This window comes from Myotis davidii, unplaced genomic scaffold, assembly GCF_000327345.1.
Source record: "Myotis davidii unplaced genomic scaffold, ASM32734v1 scaffold591, whole genome shotgun sequence".
Classification (NCBI taxonomy): Eukaryota; Metazoa; Chordata; class Mammalia; order Chiroptera; family Vespertilionidae; genus Myotis; species Myotis davidii.
The window spans coordinates 3,002,533-3,021,092 of NW_006284340.1; the positions used below are offsets into that span (position 1 = coordinate 3,002,533).

General features: G+C 43.7%; 1 protein-coding gene across 1 annotated transcript in view; it reads left to right on the forward strand.

Annotated features, from left to right (window-relative positions):
• Window positions 1-8: 8 nt before the first annotated feature.
• Window positions 9-18,560, forward strand: part of LOC102768863 (quinone oxidoreductase-like protein 2) — a gene marked incomplete at its 5' end in the record, with an annotated part of 21,438 nt that continues 2,886 nt past the window's right edge. Inside the window, 8 exons of the mRNA XM_006754534.2 lie at window positions 9-125; window positions 1,746-1,842; window positions 3,374-3,432; window positions 3,930-3,995; window positions 5,676-5,785; window positions 6,597-6,678; window positions 9,992-10,173; window positions 12,561-12,789. Of these exons, the coding sequence (XP_006754597.2) occupies window positions 9-125; window positions 1,746-1,842; window positions 3,374-3,432; window positions 3,930-3,995; window positions 5,676-5,785; window positions 6,597-6,678; window positions 9,992-10,173; window positions 12,561-12,789 (942 nt within the window). The remainder of the gene's footprint in view (window positions 126-1,745; window positions 1,843-3,373; window positions 3,433-3,929; window positions 3,996-5,675; window positions 5,786-6,596; window positions 6,679-9,991; window positions 10,174-12,560; window positions 12,790-18,560) is intronic.

The window sequence follows — 18,560 nt, forward strand, 5'->3', positions numbered from 1 at the left end:
CTGGCCTGTGTTGCAGGAGAGCCTGGCCGGGCGGCGGCCGCCACTACCGCGCCGCGCGGTGCGCGGAGTTGAAGCAGCCCCTGGCCATTGAGGAGGTCGCCCCCCGCCCTGTCGGGCCTCACGAGGTAGGGTGACTGGCCTGTCCCCGGGACCTCTTGACTCCCTTTCATTTTCCCCGCGACCCCCACACACCCACCGGAGCTCCCTAGCGCTCAGCTTAGGGGGCAACTTCGTGGTGGGCTCCGTGGGCCCATTCAGGGTTCCCCAAAAGGCCAAAAGGTCTAAGGAAGATTGTTCTCCCCAAACGCAAGTGGAGGCCGCTTTCAGAACGCCCCATAGCTGTTGCCTTAGAAACAGAGGGTTCTGATTAGCACACCATTTTTGCACAACCACCTGCAAGCTATGGATTTAACACAGATAAATGGACCCCATCCGTTGCTTTCTCTTGGGTGTCAGCATCTAATGATCTGCCCTCCCTCCTCCCCTACACCAGCAACGTCCAGTATTTCCATTGAACTACGTGCCTTGTGCCCGCCTCGGCTGTACTGCAGTGGTGTGGGGTTTAAGGTTGTGGGGATTTCCAGTGAAATGTGGAAGTCACTTGAGGTTGGTCACTCTGGTGACACAATGTCAGCTGGCATGGAGAATGAGCACTTCTGACTGGGTGCAGCAGGCAGTGAGCCTCAATGTGGGGGACCCCTTGTGAGAGGGAGAAATGCGCCACTAACAGGGACCTCCTGGATTATTTGGGTGAGCACGTGATGGCAGCCACTCAGCTTCCTGGGACTCAGGTGCTGAAAGACATTAATTCTCCAATCATCCGTGAGTCAAGGTGGAGTGGCTTGAGGTCATGTGTGTGCTGCATATGTAAGCAATTTAGGCAACTGCAGGCAGGATTCAAAATTCAATAAATGTAGGAGCTTTTTTTTTCATAGCAACATAAATTTATATTAAGTGAATTATATTAAGCGAACGGTGTTATAAATATCCAAGTGGCCCTTGGCAGAAAAAAAGTTTTCCCGCCCCTGGTCTAAAGAAACTGCTGGCTACACTGCTGCAGGCCTACCTCAGCTTCAGTGCTGTCCTAAAACATAAGCTGGTGATCTAGCACTAGCCTCCAGTATGATTCCTGATTCCCAAGATAGTTGATCATGTTACTCTCCTGCTTAAAATCCTTTAATGTCTTCCCATTATTCCTACCTTGGAGACTAGGGTGATCAAGACAGCCTATAAATCCTTGGATGGTGTGGGCCCTGCTCTCTAACCCCATATCTCTCTCTCCTATTTGTGCTCTAGGCTTGCTGGTTTTTCTTTTGTCCCCACCACAGTGCCTTTGCACATGACATTGCTTTTGGCAGTGCCAGGATTCTCTTTCCTATTTTGAATAGTTAACTCCTGGCTGTTCTTAGTTCAAGGGTTAACTTTCTTAAGGATTTCTCCTGACTCGCCCAAAAGGTTAAGTCTCCCCATCATATGCCTTCATAGCATCACATATTTCTATTTTTAAAATTTTGTGTGGAAGTTTTAACACATAAATACTTACAGTTATTTGGTTGAATATCTGTCTTCTCTACCCTACTTTTTGCTCCATGAAGGCAGGGAATTTGTCCACATTGATTGCCTCATGATTGTGCATAGTGACTTAGTTCAGTACCTGGCATATTGTAGGTATTCAGTAAATATTTTGCTATAATTCAGTTACTGTCTCCACGGATATATACTGCTCTGCTCTGTTTCCTTTACAGGTCAGAGTTGATGTCCATTTCTGTGGAGTTAACTTTGCTGATATTTTGGTTTGCCGTGGTCAGTATCAGGAAAGGCCCCATCTTCCCTTCACACCTGGTGAGTGTGGAGGGGCCAAAGGACTGCTGCAGGGAAAGAAGACACCATTTTCAGAACCATGTGCTTCATCTATGACTCTACCCACTGTCAGTGACATCTCAGACATGTCAACCTCACCACTAATTAGAAGCACTAGATTGTGGGAAATTTCTGTAACTATTTTACCCTTATTATCTCTCTCAGTTTAGCATTATAACTGGCTCATAGTAGATGCTCAATAAATATTTTTAGAATGAATGAACAAATGAATGCTCACATATCATTCTGTCCATCAGAATTCTGATCCCAATCACCATTGGTCCTAGTCATTTTCTTTTATTCCTTAACATTGCCTCAGTTTTGTTTTTGTTTTTTGGGTTTTTTTTTGCAGCTAGAACTCTTACTCTTTTTTAAAAAAAATATTTTTATTGATTTCAGAGAGGAAGGGAGAGGGAGAGAGAATTAGAAACATCAATGATGAGAGAGAACCATTGATCGGCTGCCTCCTGCATGCCCCCCACTGGGGATCAAGCCCACAACCGGACACGTGCCCTTGACTGAATCGAACCCAGGACCCTCTGGTTCACAGGCCGATGCTGTATCCACTGAGCCAAACCAGGTAGGGCAAAACTCTTATTCTTTACAAACATATTCCCAAAGAAACCCAATATCAAAGGATCAGAAAGAAGGAAAAGAGTTTATACATTTCTAGTAGCACATTGTCTTCTCTGATTTTCACTATGCTTGATCTGATTACATTTAAATTCTGAAAATGTGGACACATGATTGATTTTTTATGTTGAAATTTATTTTAACAGAAATAACTGTAGTTCAGCATGTATATGGTGCATGTATATTCTATACAGATATGTACTGTTCAGGATATAGTAATTGCAAAATAGTTGCTGTGTTTTGGCCTCAGGGTGTTTGGTTGTGTCTCAACAGTTGGAACCATTTCCCTCTGTTTTTACTTGCTGAAATACTGGATGGGGGCAGCTGTCATGTCATACTCAGCTGAGTTAGTCCTCTGGCAGCTCAAGTGGGAAATGGATGATCATTAAATTCAGAAATTTTGGAGGTGGAAGAGGAAAGGGCAGACAATACTAGTTTATCCATTTGAGCCAAGTACCGTATGAATAAATATGGTTCATATCCTTGAGGACTTCACAGCCCAGCAGAGGAGACATGGCATCCAGTATGATGAACATCGTAATTGGGGTGCTGTAGAAGCCCAAGTCCCTAGTGATCTGGGTCAAAAGTATTGGTGTGCCTGTAAAAGTACTTGTGTACCTCCGTGCTTTCACTCATTCTTGAAATTTTCATTTGTGTCCTGGTAAGAATGGGGCTGCTACAGCTTTTCAGGTTGTGATCGTGAAAAATCTTAAGTTCACTTTCCTGTGATTTGGGTACAACACACTTCCCCCTCCTCCCTGGGTAGGTGAGGGGAGGCACTTAAACCTCTCAGTTCCAGAAAGCCTGTGGATCAGGATCTTCTGACCTCCGTGGTGCTGGGCTGTACAGATTAACCTAATCTCGAAACCATTTGTTTCAGGAATGGAGTTTTCTGGGACAGTATTGGAGACAGGCACAGAGGTCAGCACAGTTAAAGAGGTAAATGTGATGAGATTTAGAGAATTGATGTGTATGTAGCTTTGAGAAACAAGCCAACTCATTTGTAGCCAAAGGGTCTTATGTCTCCTGGTCTTTGTCAGAAGACACCAAAGGGAAACTGAGATGGAGGGGGAAGAAACGAATTCTGAATTGGGGGAAGGAAGGCAGTAGAAGTGCCTAGTGCTTTATTAAACTTTCGTTACCAACAAAAGGTCTTTCGTGGCTCAGAGGATAGGAAATTATCAAGTTTCAGCTTCGTGTAAAAATAATTAACACTGGTATTCTAACTCATGTATATTCATATTCTAATTGATACCCATATCATTGTCCAAAATATGCTCAGATTGGCTTGGCATCCTGGTGGGGATATTGAGAAAAAGGCTGAATTATTTACTAAACATTAACTCTAAATAGATAGTTAGGGCAAACCTGGGGGGTCGTAAAGAATTAGCAAGAAAGATGCATCTGAACCTACCTTACCGATATTTTCCCTTCAGGGAGATCGAGTTATTGGCGTGAGTGGCTTTAACAGTATGGCTGAAGAATGTATCACTGACCAGAAGGTATCCCTATCTCTCAATACAATGTTTAGGTATTTTATTTATTTATTTTTATTTTTTTAAAAAATATATTTTATTGATTTTTTACAAAGAGGAAGGGAGAGAGATAGAGAGTTAGAAACATCGATGAGAGAGAAACATCGATCAGCTGCTTCCTGCACATCTCCCACTGGGGATATGCCCACAACCAAGGTACATGCCCTTGACCGGAATTGAACCTGGGACCTTTCAGTCCGCAGTCAGTCCGCAGATCGACACTCTATTCACTGAGCCAAACCGGTTTTGGCATGGTATTTTAAAAAATTTCCTTCCTTTAATTTTTACCTATTCTCACCCCCTCTACCCACCCCTTTTTCTATTTGTTTGCTCATATCTTGTTTTTCAGTCAAGCTCTTCTTTTTTTCAAATGCTAAATCCCTTTTCTGTATTGGTGTGATAGCCCTTCCACAGAACTTTGTGTGGAGTTGCTGGAGACCAATTCCAGCATGACTGCAGGGCTGCATCTGAAATGGCTGATGGCATTTCCCCAAACCTGAATAGGATACATTAAATTGATTGTGGCTGCCAAACAGCTAAAGGGCATCTTAATCTACATGTTATTGCCTCCTACTGGCCAAGCACCTGAACAGCTGTAGGCTAATTCCCCCATCCTGACAATGGACTCTGTACTGAAACCCTGACCCTTTGAAGTGTCTATCTCTGCCTTGCCTCAGGACAAATTGTGTTAATAAAAAGCATGGGGTCCTGGAACAAGGAGACCTTAGACTTTAAGACCTGAGAACTTAAGACCTTAGATCTTAGATCCTAGTTTCCTTTAAACTAGGCTCCTCTGACCCCCAAATTTGCCTTTCAAAATAATATCTCGTCTCTGGACTCCTCTTTATTAATCTACGCACAGCCTCCTCCAGATTCCTGAACCCTTCTTGATGCTGGGACAAGAACCCCGGCATGGAGTGGTTTAATGAAGAAACATTTTGTTTTCTGAGCTCTGGAAACAACTGGCTGGCTTTTCCATTGGACCACAGTTAGGGAGTTAAGCCGGATGTAATGGGTTTCTCTCCCACGGGAGCTTGTGAAAGAGATGGCCCCGGGAATGCAGCCAGCCAGGTTGGCTAGATCTGGTTGTGCAGGATGTGAATGGTGCCCGCTAGTGGAGAAGAGTACATATTTTCCCCTTCAGTTTTATTGAGGTAAAATATACCTAACACCCAGTTCACTCATTATATAGTAGAGTGGTCAGTGTTGCACTCTCCATAAGTTTGTTGGTTCCTTCCTGAGCAGGTGCAACTTTAAGGTTTTTGAAAACGGATGCACGCAGGTCTTGAACTTGGACCACAAGTTGCTTGGTTTTGACTTCTACTAGGCCAGGGGTGGGCAAACTTTTTGACTCGAGGGCCACAATGGGTTCTTAAACTGGACCGGAGGGCCGGAACAAAAGCATGGATGGAGTGTTTGTGTGAACTAATATAAATTCAAAGTAAACATCATTACATAAAAGGGTACAGTCTTTTTTTTCAATAGTTTTATTCATTTCAAACGGGCCGGATGCGGACCGTGGGCCATAGTTTGCCCACGGCTGTACTAGGCTTTGTTCGTTCACTTAATCAAATCATAGTATTGACTGAGCAGCCTTTAGGAACAGGTACGTATGGAATCACTAAGTCACTGTTATCTCTTTTACAGGCCTTGTGGCGGATTCCAGACAGGGTGCCGCTTCGGGAAGCTGCTATCCTACCCGTGTCTTATGGTACTGCTATTATGGCCCTGGAGCATCGGGCACGTACCCAGCCTGGGTAAGGACTGTGTAGACAACGGAGAGCTGGCTAGGATCCTTCTCTGGTATCAGAAGTACTCAAGGCCTTGCCCCTTCCTCTCCCATGCCTGACCTTTAGCTCACGTTCAGTCTGCTTAAGGAAAGGCCAAAGAAAGTAGTGACTGGAGATTGGGGTTTGGTGATGGTGGGAAAATCCTTTTTTTTCTGAGAGGGAATGGTAGATTGTGAACTTGGCCAGTATGGATTTGGAGAATTACCCCTCTCAGACCTGACCACCTTGGATATCACCTTCTAGAAAACCTTCATGTTTAGGGAGTTGGTTTAACGTCTTCCCCCTGGTTTTAGTGGAGGCCTGTGGTATTTGTTTCCAAGAGTCTTGGTTGTGTGGGTTTAACTGGGATATTTTAAACTCAGAGGTGCTGAAGTCCCCTACTTTACCTGGGTTTACCTATTGCCTTCTGCTCGTTTCAGGGAGGTGGGTTTAGTTGACCCATGGCCATTATCTGATCACCACCTCCTAAAATTCATCAGTGTTTAGTATGAGAATGATTTGGGACAGAATTTCTGGAGCAGAAATTGAGTGGTTGCTCAAAGGAAGGGGCTACCTAGAGATATTAAGGAATATTTCTCCCAGGAAGTTTTGAAAGCTGGACCACAGTAGTACCACCCAGCCCAAAAGGCTGGAGAAGGCATGCACATAAAGGGTTGAATGAAATGGTCTCAAAGTTCTCTTGTTGCTTTAAAATGTCCTGGTTTCAAAATGTTCGTGAGATCATATTGCTGGACGCTTTCTGGTTTCTGAAGTAGCGTTCGTCTCTCTCTTGGCACAGAGAAACTGTTCTAGTGACGGCGGCAGCTGGAGCCACAGGCCTTGCAGTGATAGACGTGGCAACAAATGTTCTCCAGGCCAAGGTATTTGTATGTTACAGTCTCCACTTAAACGAATCATACCACAAAATATGGTTTTCAAATCTGGAATATATTCATTGATTTAGCAAAAACCACATGCAAGGCACTGGGGATGCAAAGTCACCTAGAGCAGAACCTTGCCACCTGTTTGCCTGTGGATGAGTGAGGGGTCCTAGGAGTACATCACTGGCCCTTCCAGTAACTTGGACCTGCAAGGTCCAATTCGCTTCAGCTGTGATGCTCTGAACTTCCCTTCGCACCCCCACACCTCACACTTCAAACTCAGATGCTACTTTTTAGGGAAGTATCCTTTGTCCCTCAGGAAATATTAATTCCCTCCCCTCACTATTTGTATATGGCCTCATGCATCTTACACTTCTCATTCATAGTACACACCTTACACATCTCAGTATATGCTTAATCTTTTACTTGCATCATTATTAGATTAATTTATCTTACCCACTGGACTGAAATCCTCATGAAGGCAGAGACAGTGTCTGGTTCATTATTGTCGTTCCAGTGCCTGGTATGGTGCTTAGACCACAGTAGGTACTCAGTAACTATTTTTTGAATGAATGACTTAACAAATGAAAGAAAGTAGATATCAAAGAAGGAAGGATATTTGAAGATGGTGGACATTGAAACTGAGTTTTTGAAGGACTGGTAGCAGTTGAATAGAGGAAGAAGTGAAGTGAAGACCATTTTAGTGGTGGGAGGACCTAATAGAAGACAGAGGAAGAGGAACTAACATGGGATGCATTCAGGGACTTGCAAACAGCATCTGTGGGGCAGAGGATCTGGAGAACGGTGGAAAAGACTCTATAGAGGTGGGCAGAGTAAGATCAGGAGGTGCTGGAGAATTTGAACAGTTATGGGAAGCACATGAGGGTGTTAAGTAGATCATCTTTGAATTTCCAGAGTTCACTGTGGTAGCAGTGGGAATGAGGGATGGGTAAGGTTAGGGGTGGTTCATAGGTGGTAGGGCAGACTCTTGGAGCAATCCCAGCCTGAGGTGTTGCTGCTTGAACCAGGACAGTGGAGGTGATGAATCGAGATGTACTAAAATGGAAGAAAATAGAGAATTTGGTCCCTGGAGAGCATTCTAATATAGCTGAAGTCACAAGGACTTAGAAGTTAGCCTCACCTAGGTTCAAATTCTAGCTCTGCCTGTAGCGTAATCACTTCAGTTTTCTCATTGGTAATGCCTTCCTTGTAGGGTTGTTGTGGGAATATTGAAATTACACATGCATTGTGCCTGTTAGAGGTGATGGCATGTCAGTAAGACTCTCATGAAAAGGGATCCTCTTATTATTAGACATTAAATGGGAAGGAGCAAAGTAGGTTAATTTGTGGGTTTGCCATTTGTTGGGATTGAGAGCACAGGAGAACATGTTGGGTACAGTTTTGGATGTTGTTGAGTGTGAAGTTCCCATGGAGCATGCAATTGGAGTATCCAGAAGGTGCCCGGAATCTACAGGCTTGGAGATAATTGGATTGGTCTGGAATTTCGGCAGGTGGCATCTCTCCTTCTCACATGAAGTTCCTTTGGGAAGGACATGTGAGTTCTGAAAGCAATCTTAGATACCAGGAGGCTCCTTGTGGATATTAACACATTTCATGTCAAAAACAAGGGCTTTTAGCACCTCTCTTAGCAGGGAAAACCACACTTAGTCTAATTGTCTAGAACCTGTGACTATTTAACACTTACAGATGAAATTGTACCATTTGTTTTGAGTAGTGACAGCAGGTTAGTAGAGCGATTCACTTCAATTCAGATACTAATCTAAGCAGCAATAATGGTTTTAGGCAAAAGCAAACAAAAATAAATATAATGTCATCATGCTCTCTACTTGGAACAGGTCATTTTGATAACATCTTTCATTTGCAGCATTTGGTATGGCTTTCACAGTGCCTCCACGGCTGTTCTCTAACCCTTGATCCTCACAACACCCCTGGGCAATGGGTAATGTAAAGTGACCTGGTCAGGTGTTGCCCACTGTGGCACTGTGTGCTGACAGCCCTCCGTGACCTGCAGCTATTTGAGGGCAGCTTTCAGTTTCACATTGTTATGGGTGAGTTTGGAATCTTTTAAGGCCACTGATGTTTTTGAAAGTCACCTTGGGGCCAAAGTGCGCTGGTGGGTGCTGCCCAGTGATAAGGCACCTCCAGGCCATGCCTGAGTGTTTGAAACTTTTCTGGAGACTTCCAAACCCTAGACCTCCTCACAGGATGCCCCGCAGCCATTGGTGCCATCTTTGTCACGCCTTAGGCATGATGGAGTGGAAAAGCATGGGCTTTGGAGTCAGGCAGCGATGAGTTTGAATACTTTTTTTTTTTTTTTTACCACCTACTACCTGTAAGATCCTGAGTTAATAACTTCTCTGGTTCTACGTCTCTATCTAATAGAATGGAAGTATTTATACCTCCTCATGATACTCTTATGAGGTTTAAATAGAATAAGTGATTGCCTATGTGTAACAATAGATTCAATTTATCCAAGTTTTGCAAGTGCTTTACATACAGTAGTATTCCACTGAATTCTTAAAATAAAGATGAATATGTGAATGAGGTAACTGATGCTTAGAGAAGTAGGCAGGCAGTATAGAGAGAAGTTAAAGCCTGAACTTTGGAGAAGGATTACCTGGACTTGGTTTCCAGTTCTGCCTCCCATTAGCTGGGTGACTTTGGGCAAGTTACTTAAGTTCTTTTGCCTCAGTTTCTTTATCTCTAAAATGGGGATAATAATAGTGTGTATATCACTGGGCTATTAATATATTGAGTTATACTCTATATAACTCTCTCTCTCTAATTAAGAATAGTGCCTGGCACATACTAAGTACTATGTAAGTGTTAGCTCTTACTAAGTAATTTGCCGTAGGTAATGCAGCCGGTTAGTATCTGTCCAGATCTTCCCATTACATCTTGTTTTACTGTCTGAAAAGCCTTTCTCATTTGCTGTAGCTTGGTGTTTAGTTTGTGTCCTTACTACTTGCCTCATAGGAGATGCTTAGTAAATGGTGGTTTTAATTTGCATTTGGAGGAACTTACTAAGTGTCTCTTGAACCATCTCCTGGCTAGACCCATGGGGGGGGGGCGTCCAGGATTCCTGGAAGTGTGGGTCCCATGGTGGGGCATGGAGGGTCCAGTGCGATGGTGCTGTGTGCTGGGGCTGATGCATTGGATTGAGGCTGATGCTAGGTCAGCAAGGTCCCATGGGTTTCCTTGATTAGCGCCCTTTGGTGGCAGGTTGGTTGGATGGCATGAGCCCCTCTTGGTACATATTCTGAAACTCAGCAGCTTTGTGTCCTTTATGCAGGTAATAGCTGCCGCTGGAAGTGACGAGAAGTGCCAGCTGGCCATGCAGAGGGGCGCACAGTCCAGCGTGAACTACAGTCAGGGCAGCCTGAAGGAGGCAGTGAGGAAGCTGGTGGGCAGTGGCGGGGTGAATGTGGTCATCGACACCGTGGGGGGAGACATCTTCCTGGATGCTCTCCGCAGGTGTGTGTAGGGGTCCTTCCAGAGTGGGTTCGACCTGGGGCTCTGAGGGACCTTTCCGGGCCTCCGCCACCGCCTGGCCTTGCTTCTCTTTCGTCTTCACTGCTGACTTCTCCTGCAGGCACTGGCACCAACGAGAACAGCTGAGTGGGGGCGTGGAAAGAACTAGAAGTGGAGGGGAAAATCAGGAAATGCTTAAATATAGCAACAACAAAATATCCCACTGGAAAATATCCAAGAAACGAGTGCAGACTCTCTAGTTGGCAACATCAAATGCTTTAGAAATTATACATGTGTTCAATTCAGCTGTGCCGGCCCCCACTAACCACTCTATGTCCATGGTGCGGGTAATTCTTGAGGAGATCATTGTTCAGATGTTAAATGCGCACACTCTTTTGATCTTGCTGGATTTTGAAGTAGCCAGCAGGCTAGGTATCCCTTTGATTTGTTTTATTTTTTAAAAAATCGCTGGAGAATTGGTTGACTCTAAACCAATTCTCATTCTGTTTTCAACCAGGGACTCTCGAGTGCTTTGTAACATGGGTTTCATTTCTCCTGTCACCCTGGCAAGCACAATTTTGTGGTTTATCTCAGTTTAAAATAGAAGTAGAAGCAAAGAGAGCGGCTTGCCCATAGAGGGGACCCAGTTGGTGCTCTAGCCCCCAAGCATCCCTGCAGTGTGTCCAGGGATAGTGCTTGGAGAAGCAGCAAAGGAGGGAGTGTGTTGACGAAACGAAGAGCCAGGACAGAGAGCCGCTAGCAGTCGCCCTTCGCTTGCCTTCGGGATAATAGTGTTTTGACAACAGCTTCTCATTTCCCTTCTAAAGAAGAAAAGCAAATCACCAAATCAACATGCACACATTTCATATCAAAGATGTTTACAAACTTTATTTTTATAACTCACTGCTTAGCATGCACTGTATGGTACTTCTCAGAACGAGCTGCAGGAAACTTGCTGCTTGAATTTTTGTTGATTGTTCAAAACTCTCCAGAGAAGCACATAACTTAAAGGAGTCCTAAGGTAAGTCTTTGTGGAAAGCAAATGATGCTTCATTAAAGTGTCTGGCTTCTTATTCCTGCTTCCTAAGTTCAAGGGCTTCAAACTGAGTTGTCTCCGAGTACAGCATATGGAATGACATTTGTTTACACCAAGTTTCCTTCCACAAAGTAGTGGCATAGTTAAACAGACAGTCTCGATTCTAAAAGTGGGCCTGCTTAGAAAACCGGCTACTTCCTCTGGCCCCCTACTGTCTCACTTATGGCTTCTATTTATAGTTCCCTACGGAAGAATCCAAAGTGATACAAGATGGGTCACCCCTGCCGGTTTGTTAGGTCAAGAGGAATTTCTAGCTGGAGGTTTAATACATGTTTCTTTTTTTAAAAAAAAAAAATTGTGGTAAAATATATATAACCTAGTATTTCTCATTTTAACCATTTGTAGGCGTACAATCCGGTGGCATTGAATATGCTCACAACATTGTGTAACCTTCCCCAACAAAATCTCTGTGTCCATTAAACAATAACTGCCTCTTTCCCGCCTCCCAAGCCCATGGGAACCTCTGTTTTACTTTTTGTCTGTATGACAAAAAGTACGTTTTTTATTCTACGTTTTTTACTGTGGTAAAAATTTACGTGACATAAATTTGCTCTATTGACCATGTTAAGCGTGCAGGTCAGTGGTGTTAAGTAGATTCACGTTGTTGTGAAACAGACCTCCAGGACTATTCCACCTTGTAGATCTGAAATTCTGTACCCTTTAAACAACAGCTCCCCGTCCCTCCCCACCCCCCCACAGCCCTTGGCAACCACCATTCTCCTTTCTGTTTCTATGAATTTGACTACTTTAGACACCTGTAATAAGTAGAATTGTACAGTATTTGTCTTTTTTGTAACTGGCTTATTTCACTTAGCAGAATGTCCTTAAGGTTCATCCATGTCATAGCATGTGACAGAAAGTCCTTTCTTTTTTAAGGCTGAATAATACTCCATTGTCAAGTATATACACATTTTGTTAATCCATTCATCAGTTGATGGACATTTGGATTGCTCATACCTCTTGGTTATTATAGACAGCGCTGCTATGAACAGGGTGTGCAAATATCTCTTTGAGATCCTGCTTTCAGTTCTTTTGAAGTTAGACCAGAAAGTGGGATAGCTGGATCATACGGAAATTCTATTTTTAAGTTTTTTTTTGAGGGAACTCCATCCTGTTTTCCATAGCAGTTGCACCGTTTTGCAGTGCTACCAACAGTGCCTGAGGGTTCCAGTTTCTCTACGTCCTTGCCAACACGTCTTTTCTTTTCTCTTCTATTCTTTTTAAATAGTTGCTATCCTAATGGATGTGAGTGTACATTGTTTTAATTTTTTTTTCCTTCTCCTTTTTTCCTCAGTCTGGCATGGGAGGGCAGGATCGTGGTGGTGGGTTTTGCTGGAGGAACCATTGCTTCTGTGCCGGCCAATCTCCTGCTCCTGAAGAATATCTCTGCCATGGGTGTGTACTGGGGCCGATACCAAGACCGGAACTTCCCCGTCTTCTCCAGGAGCCTGTCCTCGGCTCTCCAGTACTGCCAGGAAGGGCGCATCCAGCCATATGTTGGAGCGGTTTTTAAGCTGGAGGAGGTGAGATGTTCTTAAGGAATGTGGTGTGGATAAGGCCAGGAAGTAATCTGTGTCAAGCTACCAAACAGCTTCTGTCCAGATACTATAAGTCTTCGTCTTATGGAATGAAAAGGTGAACGTGCTCCATGGAATAATGGGGTCTCTCAGGCTGGGAGGGGGTCACAGGATTGTCCGGCCTGAGCCCAGTGAGCCTCCTGAGAAGCAGGACCTGTGAGGCCCAGGCAGGTGGTGAATTTTGATGGCTCTTTCTACATCAGTGGTGTCCCAAACAGGGGGACGTGGTGGTACTTTGGGAAATAATTTACCCGTGTTGATGTGAACTCTGAACTTCACAACATACAAGGCTAAGAAGGAAGCACTTAACTTAACCTTTGATTTTAGAATACAGACACTTTAAAGTACAACCAGATGATGTAAGCTGGAGTTCTGTGAACAAACACTAAATCATGCCCAGCATCATAAGAGTATAATTCATCCATTAGTCACTGTAGTTAATTTTGTTGGCTATTCATTCCTTTTTTATATTCCCCCACAGTCCCATTAATGTGGCTTAAACTTCCTCCAAAGTGTAATTGTGCTCGTGCATATGCAAAATCGTTGCATATGCAAATCTATTAGGCATTCACTGCGAATTCTTTTTTTCTTTGGCTTAATTTGTTTTAATGTTCAAAAAACTGTTTTGGTAACTCTAGCCTGCCCTGGGTGGGGGCGATGGTTTGTTCATATGCAGATTAGTGGAGCCCAAGCTGTCAGGCCAGACTTCACTGCTCACCAACCTTCCAGTTATATGCTTTTCCCCATGATGAAGCGCATTCTTCCCAAACACGGTACTTTCTCATCTTCTTGGTATGTCAGTCAAGAAGGCAGTGCTCAGTGCAATAGAGATATCCCAACTGGCCATCAGAAAACTGGTTTGATTCTAATTCCAGGTTTTGGCCTCTTCTGTGTTCACCTGTGTGGAGGTCTCCTCACCTTTCTGACCTCCAGTTAACACGTCTCTAAAATCGAGGGGCAGGACAATATCAGTGGCTTTCAGACTATGCTTCCAGAGCCACAGTTGGGTCTTGGGGGGCGGGCAGGTGTAGACTTGAACTTGCTGGGCTCTGGGACCCCATCTGTGCTGGGGCTGAAATAGGTGCAAAAAGTCTTTACTTTTCTGTTTATATTTTTCTTTTAAGAAACGGTTTTGTGGTTTCAAACTTGAAAAGCACCAGTTCATAAAATTTCTGAGTCCCCTTCCAACGTGTGGCTTTGATCACACGACTTGTCAACTGAGGTTTGCTTTACCGGAGGCTCAGGTATAGCTGTTGATAGAGAATGAGGACGATTGGGCAGCGCGGGAGTGGAAACACGTGCTGGTTTGGACTGTCTCTTCTCTGCATTGATGTGCTCTAGGTGCTGCTCAGGCATGAAAGAAAGCCAGGTTACCCACATTAATGCTCTCTCTCCTCTTAAACATGAATTAATTATCGAATTGCTAACCTCCTGTCAGTTTCCATTTACCCTTCTCTTTTCCCATGAGGGCTGTGCATGTAGGATTTTTTTAGTTCTTCCCACTCTGTGGACCTTCCTGTTACCAGCTGGCTCTCAGAGGCCCTGCTCCCTAACAATTTCAAGTACCTCATTCACACACCATCCATTTACTATTTCTTCTCTTGTTTCTTTTAATATGCAAACAATTTAGAGGAATAATAATAATAATAATAATAATGGCAGCTCCTATGCATTAGGTGCTTAACTATGAGTCAAGAACTGTGCTAAGTACTTTACATGCATTTTCTCATTTAATCTTCATAACAACTCTGAGGAATAAGGCATTTTTATTACATGTTGTGTTAGAGTAGGCAGTTAGACATGAGCAGAGTGCAGGGCGGAAGACCTGGTGCCTAGCAATGGGCAAAACTGGGAAAACAAGTATTGTAGGGTGGGACCTTGCCCCTAGAGTGACCTTTTCTTCCCTAGCATATCGCTGGTCATGCACCCGTTAAGATGAAGGACCCAGTGCGCTCTCTCTCTCTCTCTCTCTCTCTCTCTCTCTCTCTCTCTCTCTCGGATGTCTGTGCCTTTCCCCACCCCTTTCATTCCCCTGGTGTGCTCTCTCTCTGGAGCACACCTGCACCTTTCCCCCTGCTCCCCCAGGCGTGTCTGCTTTGCCTTTCTTTCTCCTCAGCTCCCAGGGCCCTTCTTTTGCCTCTGTAACTTATTTCCTGAGGGCATGCAGCTCAGCTGGCTCACTGCTTCCATAGCTTGCTTCTACTTCTGTGACTTTCTACATTAACTTTTGCTTGTATTTGAGTTCTTGGCTCTGAATTCTTTCTTAGCCAAACTCAAGGACCAAGGTTTAACTTCCCTGGTAACATCTGGTGCGATTCACCATTAACAGCTACAGATGAAGAAACCAAGACTTGTGGAGGCTAAGACACCTGACCAATAATGCGTAGTAAGTGACAGACCTGGAATCCAGTCCACATTGGTCTATCTGCGATAGAGTGCTGCTTTTCCTCTTCCCCACGGACTGTTTTGACGAGCAGTGGGTTTCATACGGCCTCTGGAGAGGTCCTAGGTGAACAGCAACCAGGGTGTGTCCCCCTGAAGCAATGACCGCTTCAGAATCAGTGACACACACACACCGTGTAGTTCCTCTCCTCTTTCCACTATTCACTGCGATTCTCCCCTCACCCTGGCCTCCCTGGGCGGCAAGGAAGCACTGGGGCATATATTCTGATTAGGCTTTTTTTTTCTAAGGAACCCAGGCTGACACTTAACTTTGAACATTTATTTATTTTCATGTTTAATAATACATGGCTTGGCTTTTCTTAAAGTCAGGTTTTTAGAGTATAATTTGCACATAGTAAAATTCGCTCTGAGTTTTGACAAACATATATAGTCATGTAACTACTTCACTGCAATCAAGACAGAACATATTCATTTCAACTCCAAAAAGTTCCCTTGTGCCCCTTTGTGACCGTCCCCCTTTTCTACCCCACAACCTGGCAACCACTGATCTCTTTTCTTTCACTATAGTTTTGCCTTTTGAAGATTGTCGTAGTGTAAATGGAATCATACAGTACATATAGCCTTTTGAATCTGGTCTCTTCAGCTTTGCCTAATGCTTCTGAGCTTCATCCATGCTTTTGCATATTCCAGTAATTATTATTTTTTTTTTATTGCGGAATAGTATTTCATTCTGTGGCTGTACCACCACTTGTTTCTTTATCAGTTAATGGGATATTTTATTATTTTCAGATTTTGGTGGTTCTCAGTAAATCTTCTATAAACATTCACGTTTGAGTTTTGTATAGACATGTTTTATTTTGTTTTCCAAATTTTAGGACTGGGATTTCTGGGACATGTGCTAAGTGTATGTTTAACTGTTTCTTTTCAAATTTACCCAGACATTTGTTTGGCTTTCCTTACAGAGAAGTCCCCCTTCTCTCAGCTTCAGTGGTGGCTAGATAACATCATCAGATAAGAATGTCCATTTAAAGAAATCTGGGTGGAATCCTACACATAACTAAGGTTGATGTTAGAAGGGGCAAGCTTGACTCTAAGGCCTTGCTCTCTAGGCCTTAGTTACTGGGACGCAATTCTGTTGCCATCTCTGTAGCCCATGATTTCGAAGACGAGGCCATTCCTGGTGCATTCCTACCCAAATCCATAGCACGTAGGTTTTCTGTGTGTGTGTGTGTTTTTGATTAGAAACTGGTGCTCCAGCATCACTGTTTGTTCAAAAATTTCAGGATTTTGATTGTACTGGTTTGCCACTCTGTGTTTATCTTTTAATAACTACCAAACTCTTTATCAAAGTGGTTGTCTTATTTTACATTCCCACTAACAGTGTATGAGCGTTTTTGTTACTTTCATCTGCCAGAATTTTTTGTTGTCAGTCGCTTTCTTTAATTATAGCCATTCTAATAGATATGGAGTAGTATCTGATTGTGGGTTTAATTTGCATTTCTCTGGTGAGTAATGATTTTGAGTATCTTTTCATATGCACATTTGCCATCTGTATCTTTTTTGATGAGATGCATTGAGTGACTTTTAAAAGAAGGTTCAGATCAACTTGTATCAGAACAACCATATGATGAATATAATTCAACTATGACAGTGTATCAGTAACTACATGTGTTTACCTTTTAAAAACAATCCCACTCAGTCCCAGATATATTCATTCATTCATTCATGAGTTTATTTGAACATTCACTGGGGACGTTCTGTATGCCAATCAATAGAAAGCAAGACGTAAGCAATTTATTTTTTAGTTGGAAAGATCTCAGGATAGTGCTATGATGGGGGAAGAGCTGGTTTCAAATGGGAAGCATGAATCAGCATAATATATTTAGGGAACTATAGATTACTCTGATTATTCCTGCTTGATGAGCTAATTAAAGATTCCAACAGCAGAACCTAAAACAAAACCAGTAGGCTCACCCTGACCCCAAATTCCAGGGTGCATATTTGCAGAGACACATTTAATTATGGCTTCATCCACTGCATGGCAGAGAATCGGGGTTCTGGGCCCAGTCTGTGTGTCTCTGCCTGGGCACCAGTGTGGAGAGCCTCCCGCTCTGAGATGCAGCCTGTACAATACAGGAGGAAAATGCCCCTGGGCATCTAACCGAATCAGCTATCAGAAGACTCTCATGTAAAGCCCTGCACTTTGCTGTTTAGTCTTTCACTCCAACCCTTATCATTCTTATTAAGCAACCAGTCCTTAACATAAACTGGTTGTCTGTTTTCCCAGCCCTGATAGAAACCACAGGGTGGGAAGGGACAGAGCTGGGTTATTTTTAGAAGCATCTACAATCACAGCGGAAGTGGTAGCTGGACATAGCAGTAACAAAACATCCAAACAGGAGGTAAAATAATGGATATTAAAAATGATGAGATTCCCAAGTCACGGAACAAAAAGGTTATTACCTTCCCGCTCCCCCCCGCCCCTTCATATTATCAGTTAAAGAAGTCAGGTAAATAGGTGCTACATTTTTATAAAGATTTCTGTGCAAGATGATTAACATAACAGGTTAGCATGTGAAGTGACTATTTTCTTTTTATGTTACCCTTTATTGGCAGGAGAGTCCTCATTTCTCTAGGATGCCAGGTGAAAAAAGTATCGATGTCTTGAATTATGTTTGTTTCCCCAAGTGTTTTTGTTGTTGGGCTCTGACAGGTCTCTGGGAACAAGTGACTTCTAACTGGCAGGGAGAGTGATGCAGCTGTGAGTCACTGGAGATGTAGCTTTGAGTGATTGACAGGCGGGGATGAGTGTTTCAAACATCTTTCTTAGACTTCTTCCACCCCCTCTGAAGGCAGCTAAATTTGTGTGGATTGGAAAGGGCTCGGTGAGGCACAGAGCCCCAAAGACACATGCTCTTGGCACTGGCCGCAGAGAGATTGCCACAGTTGATTTGCTTCCTTGCTTTTTACTTATTTATTTTTCTTAGGTTTTTGGGGAGGATTTCAAGTGGAAAGGGTTGGTTAATCGTAATTCTCATGTCAAAGCACATTTTCATTTTTGTGAGTCCCATCTTTGGCTTTTGTGTCTGCTTATTTACAGATGTCTGTATTTACTTACTAGAGGCCCGGTGCACAAAATACATGCACTTGCGGGGAGGGGTCCCTTAGCCGGGCCTGTGCCCTCTTGCAGTCTGGGAGCCCTTGGGGGATGTCCGACTGACGGCTTAGGCCCACTTCCCGCGGGCCTAAGCCAGCAGTTGGACATCCTTAGTGCTGCTGCGGAGGCAGGAGAGGCTCCCACCACCACCGCTGCA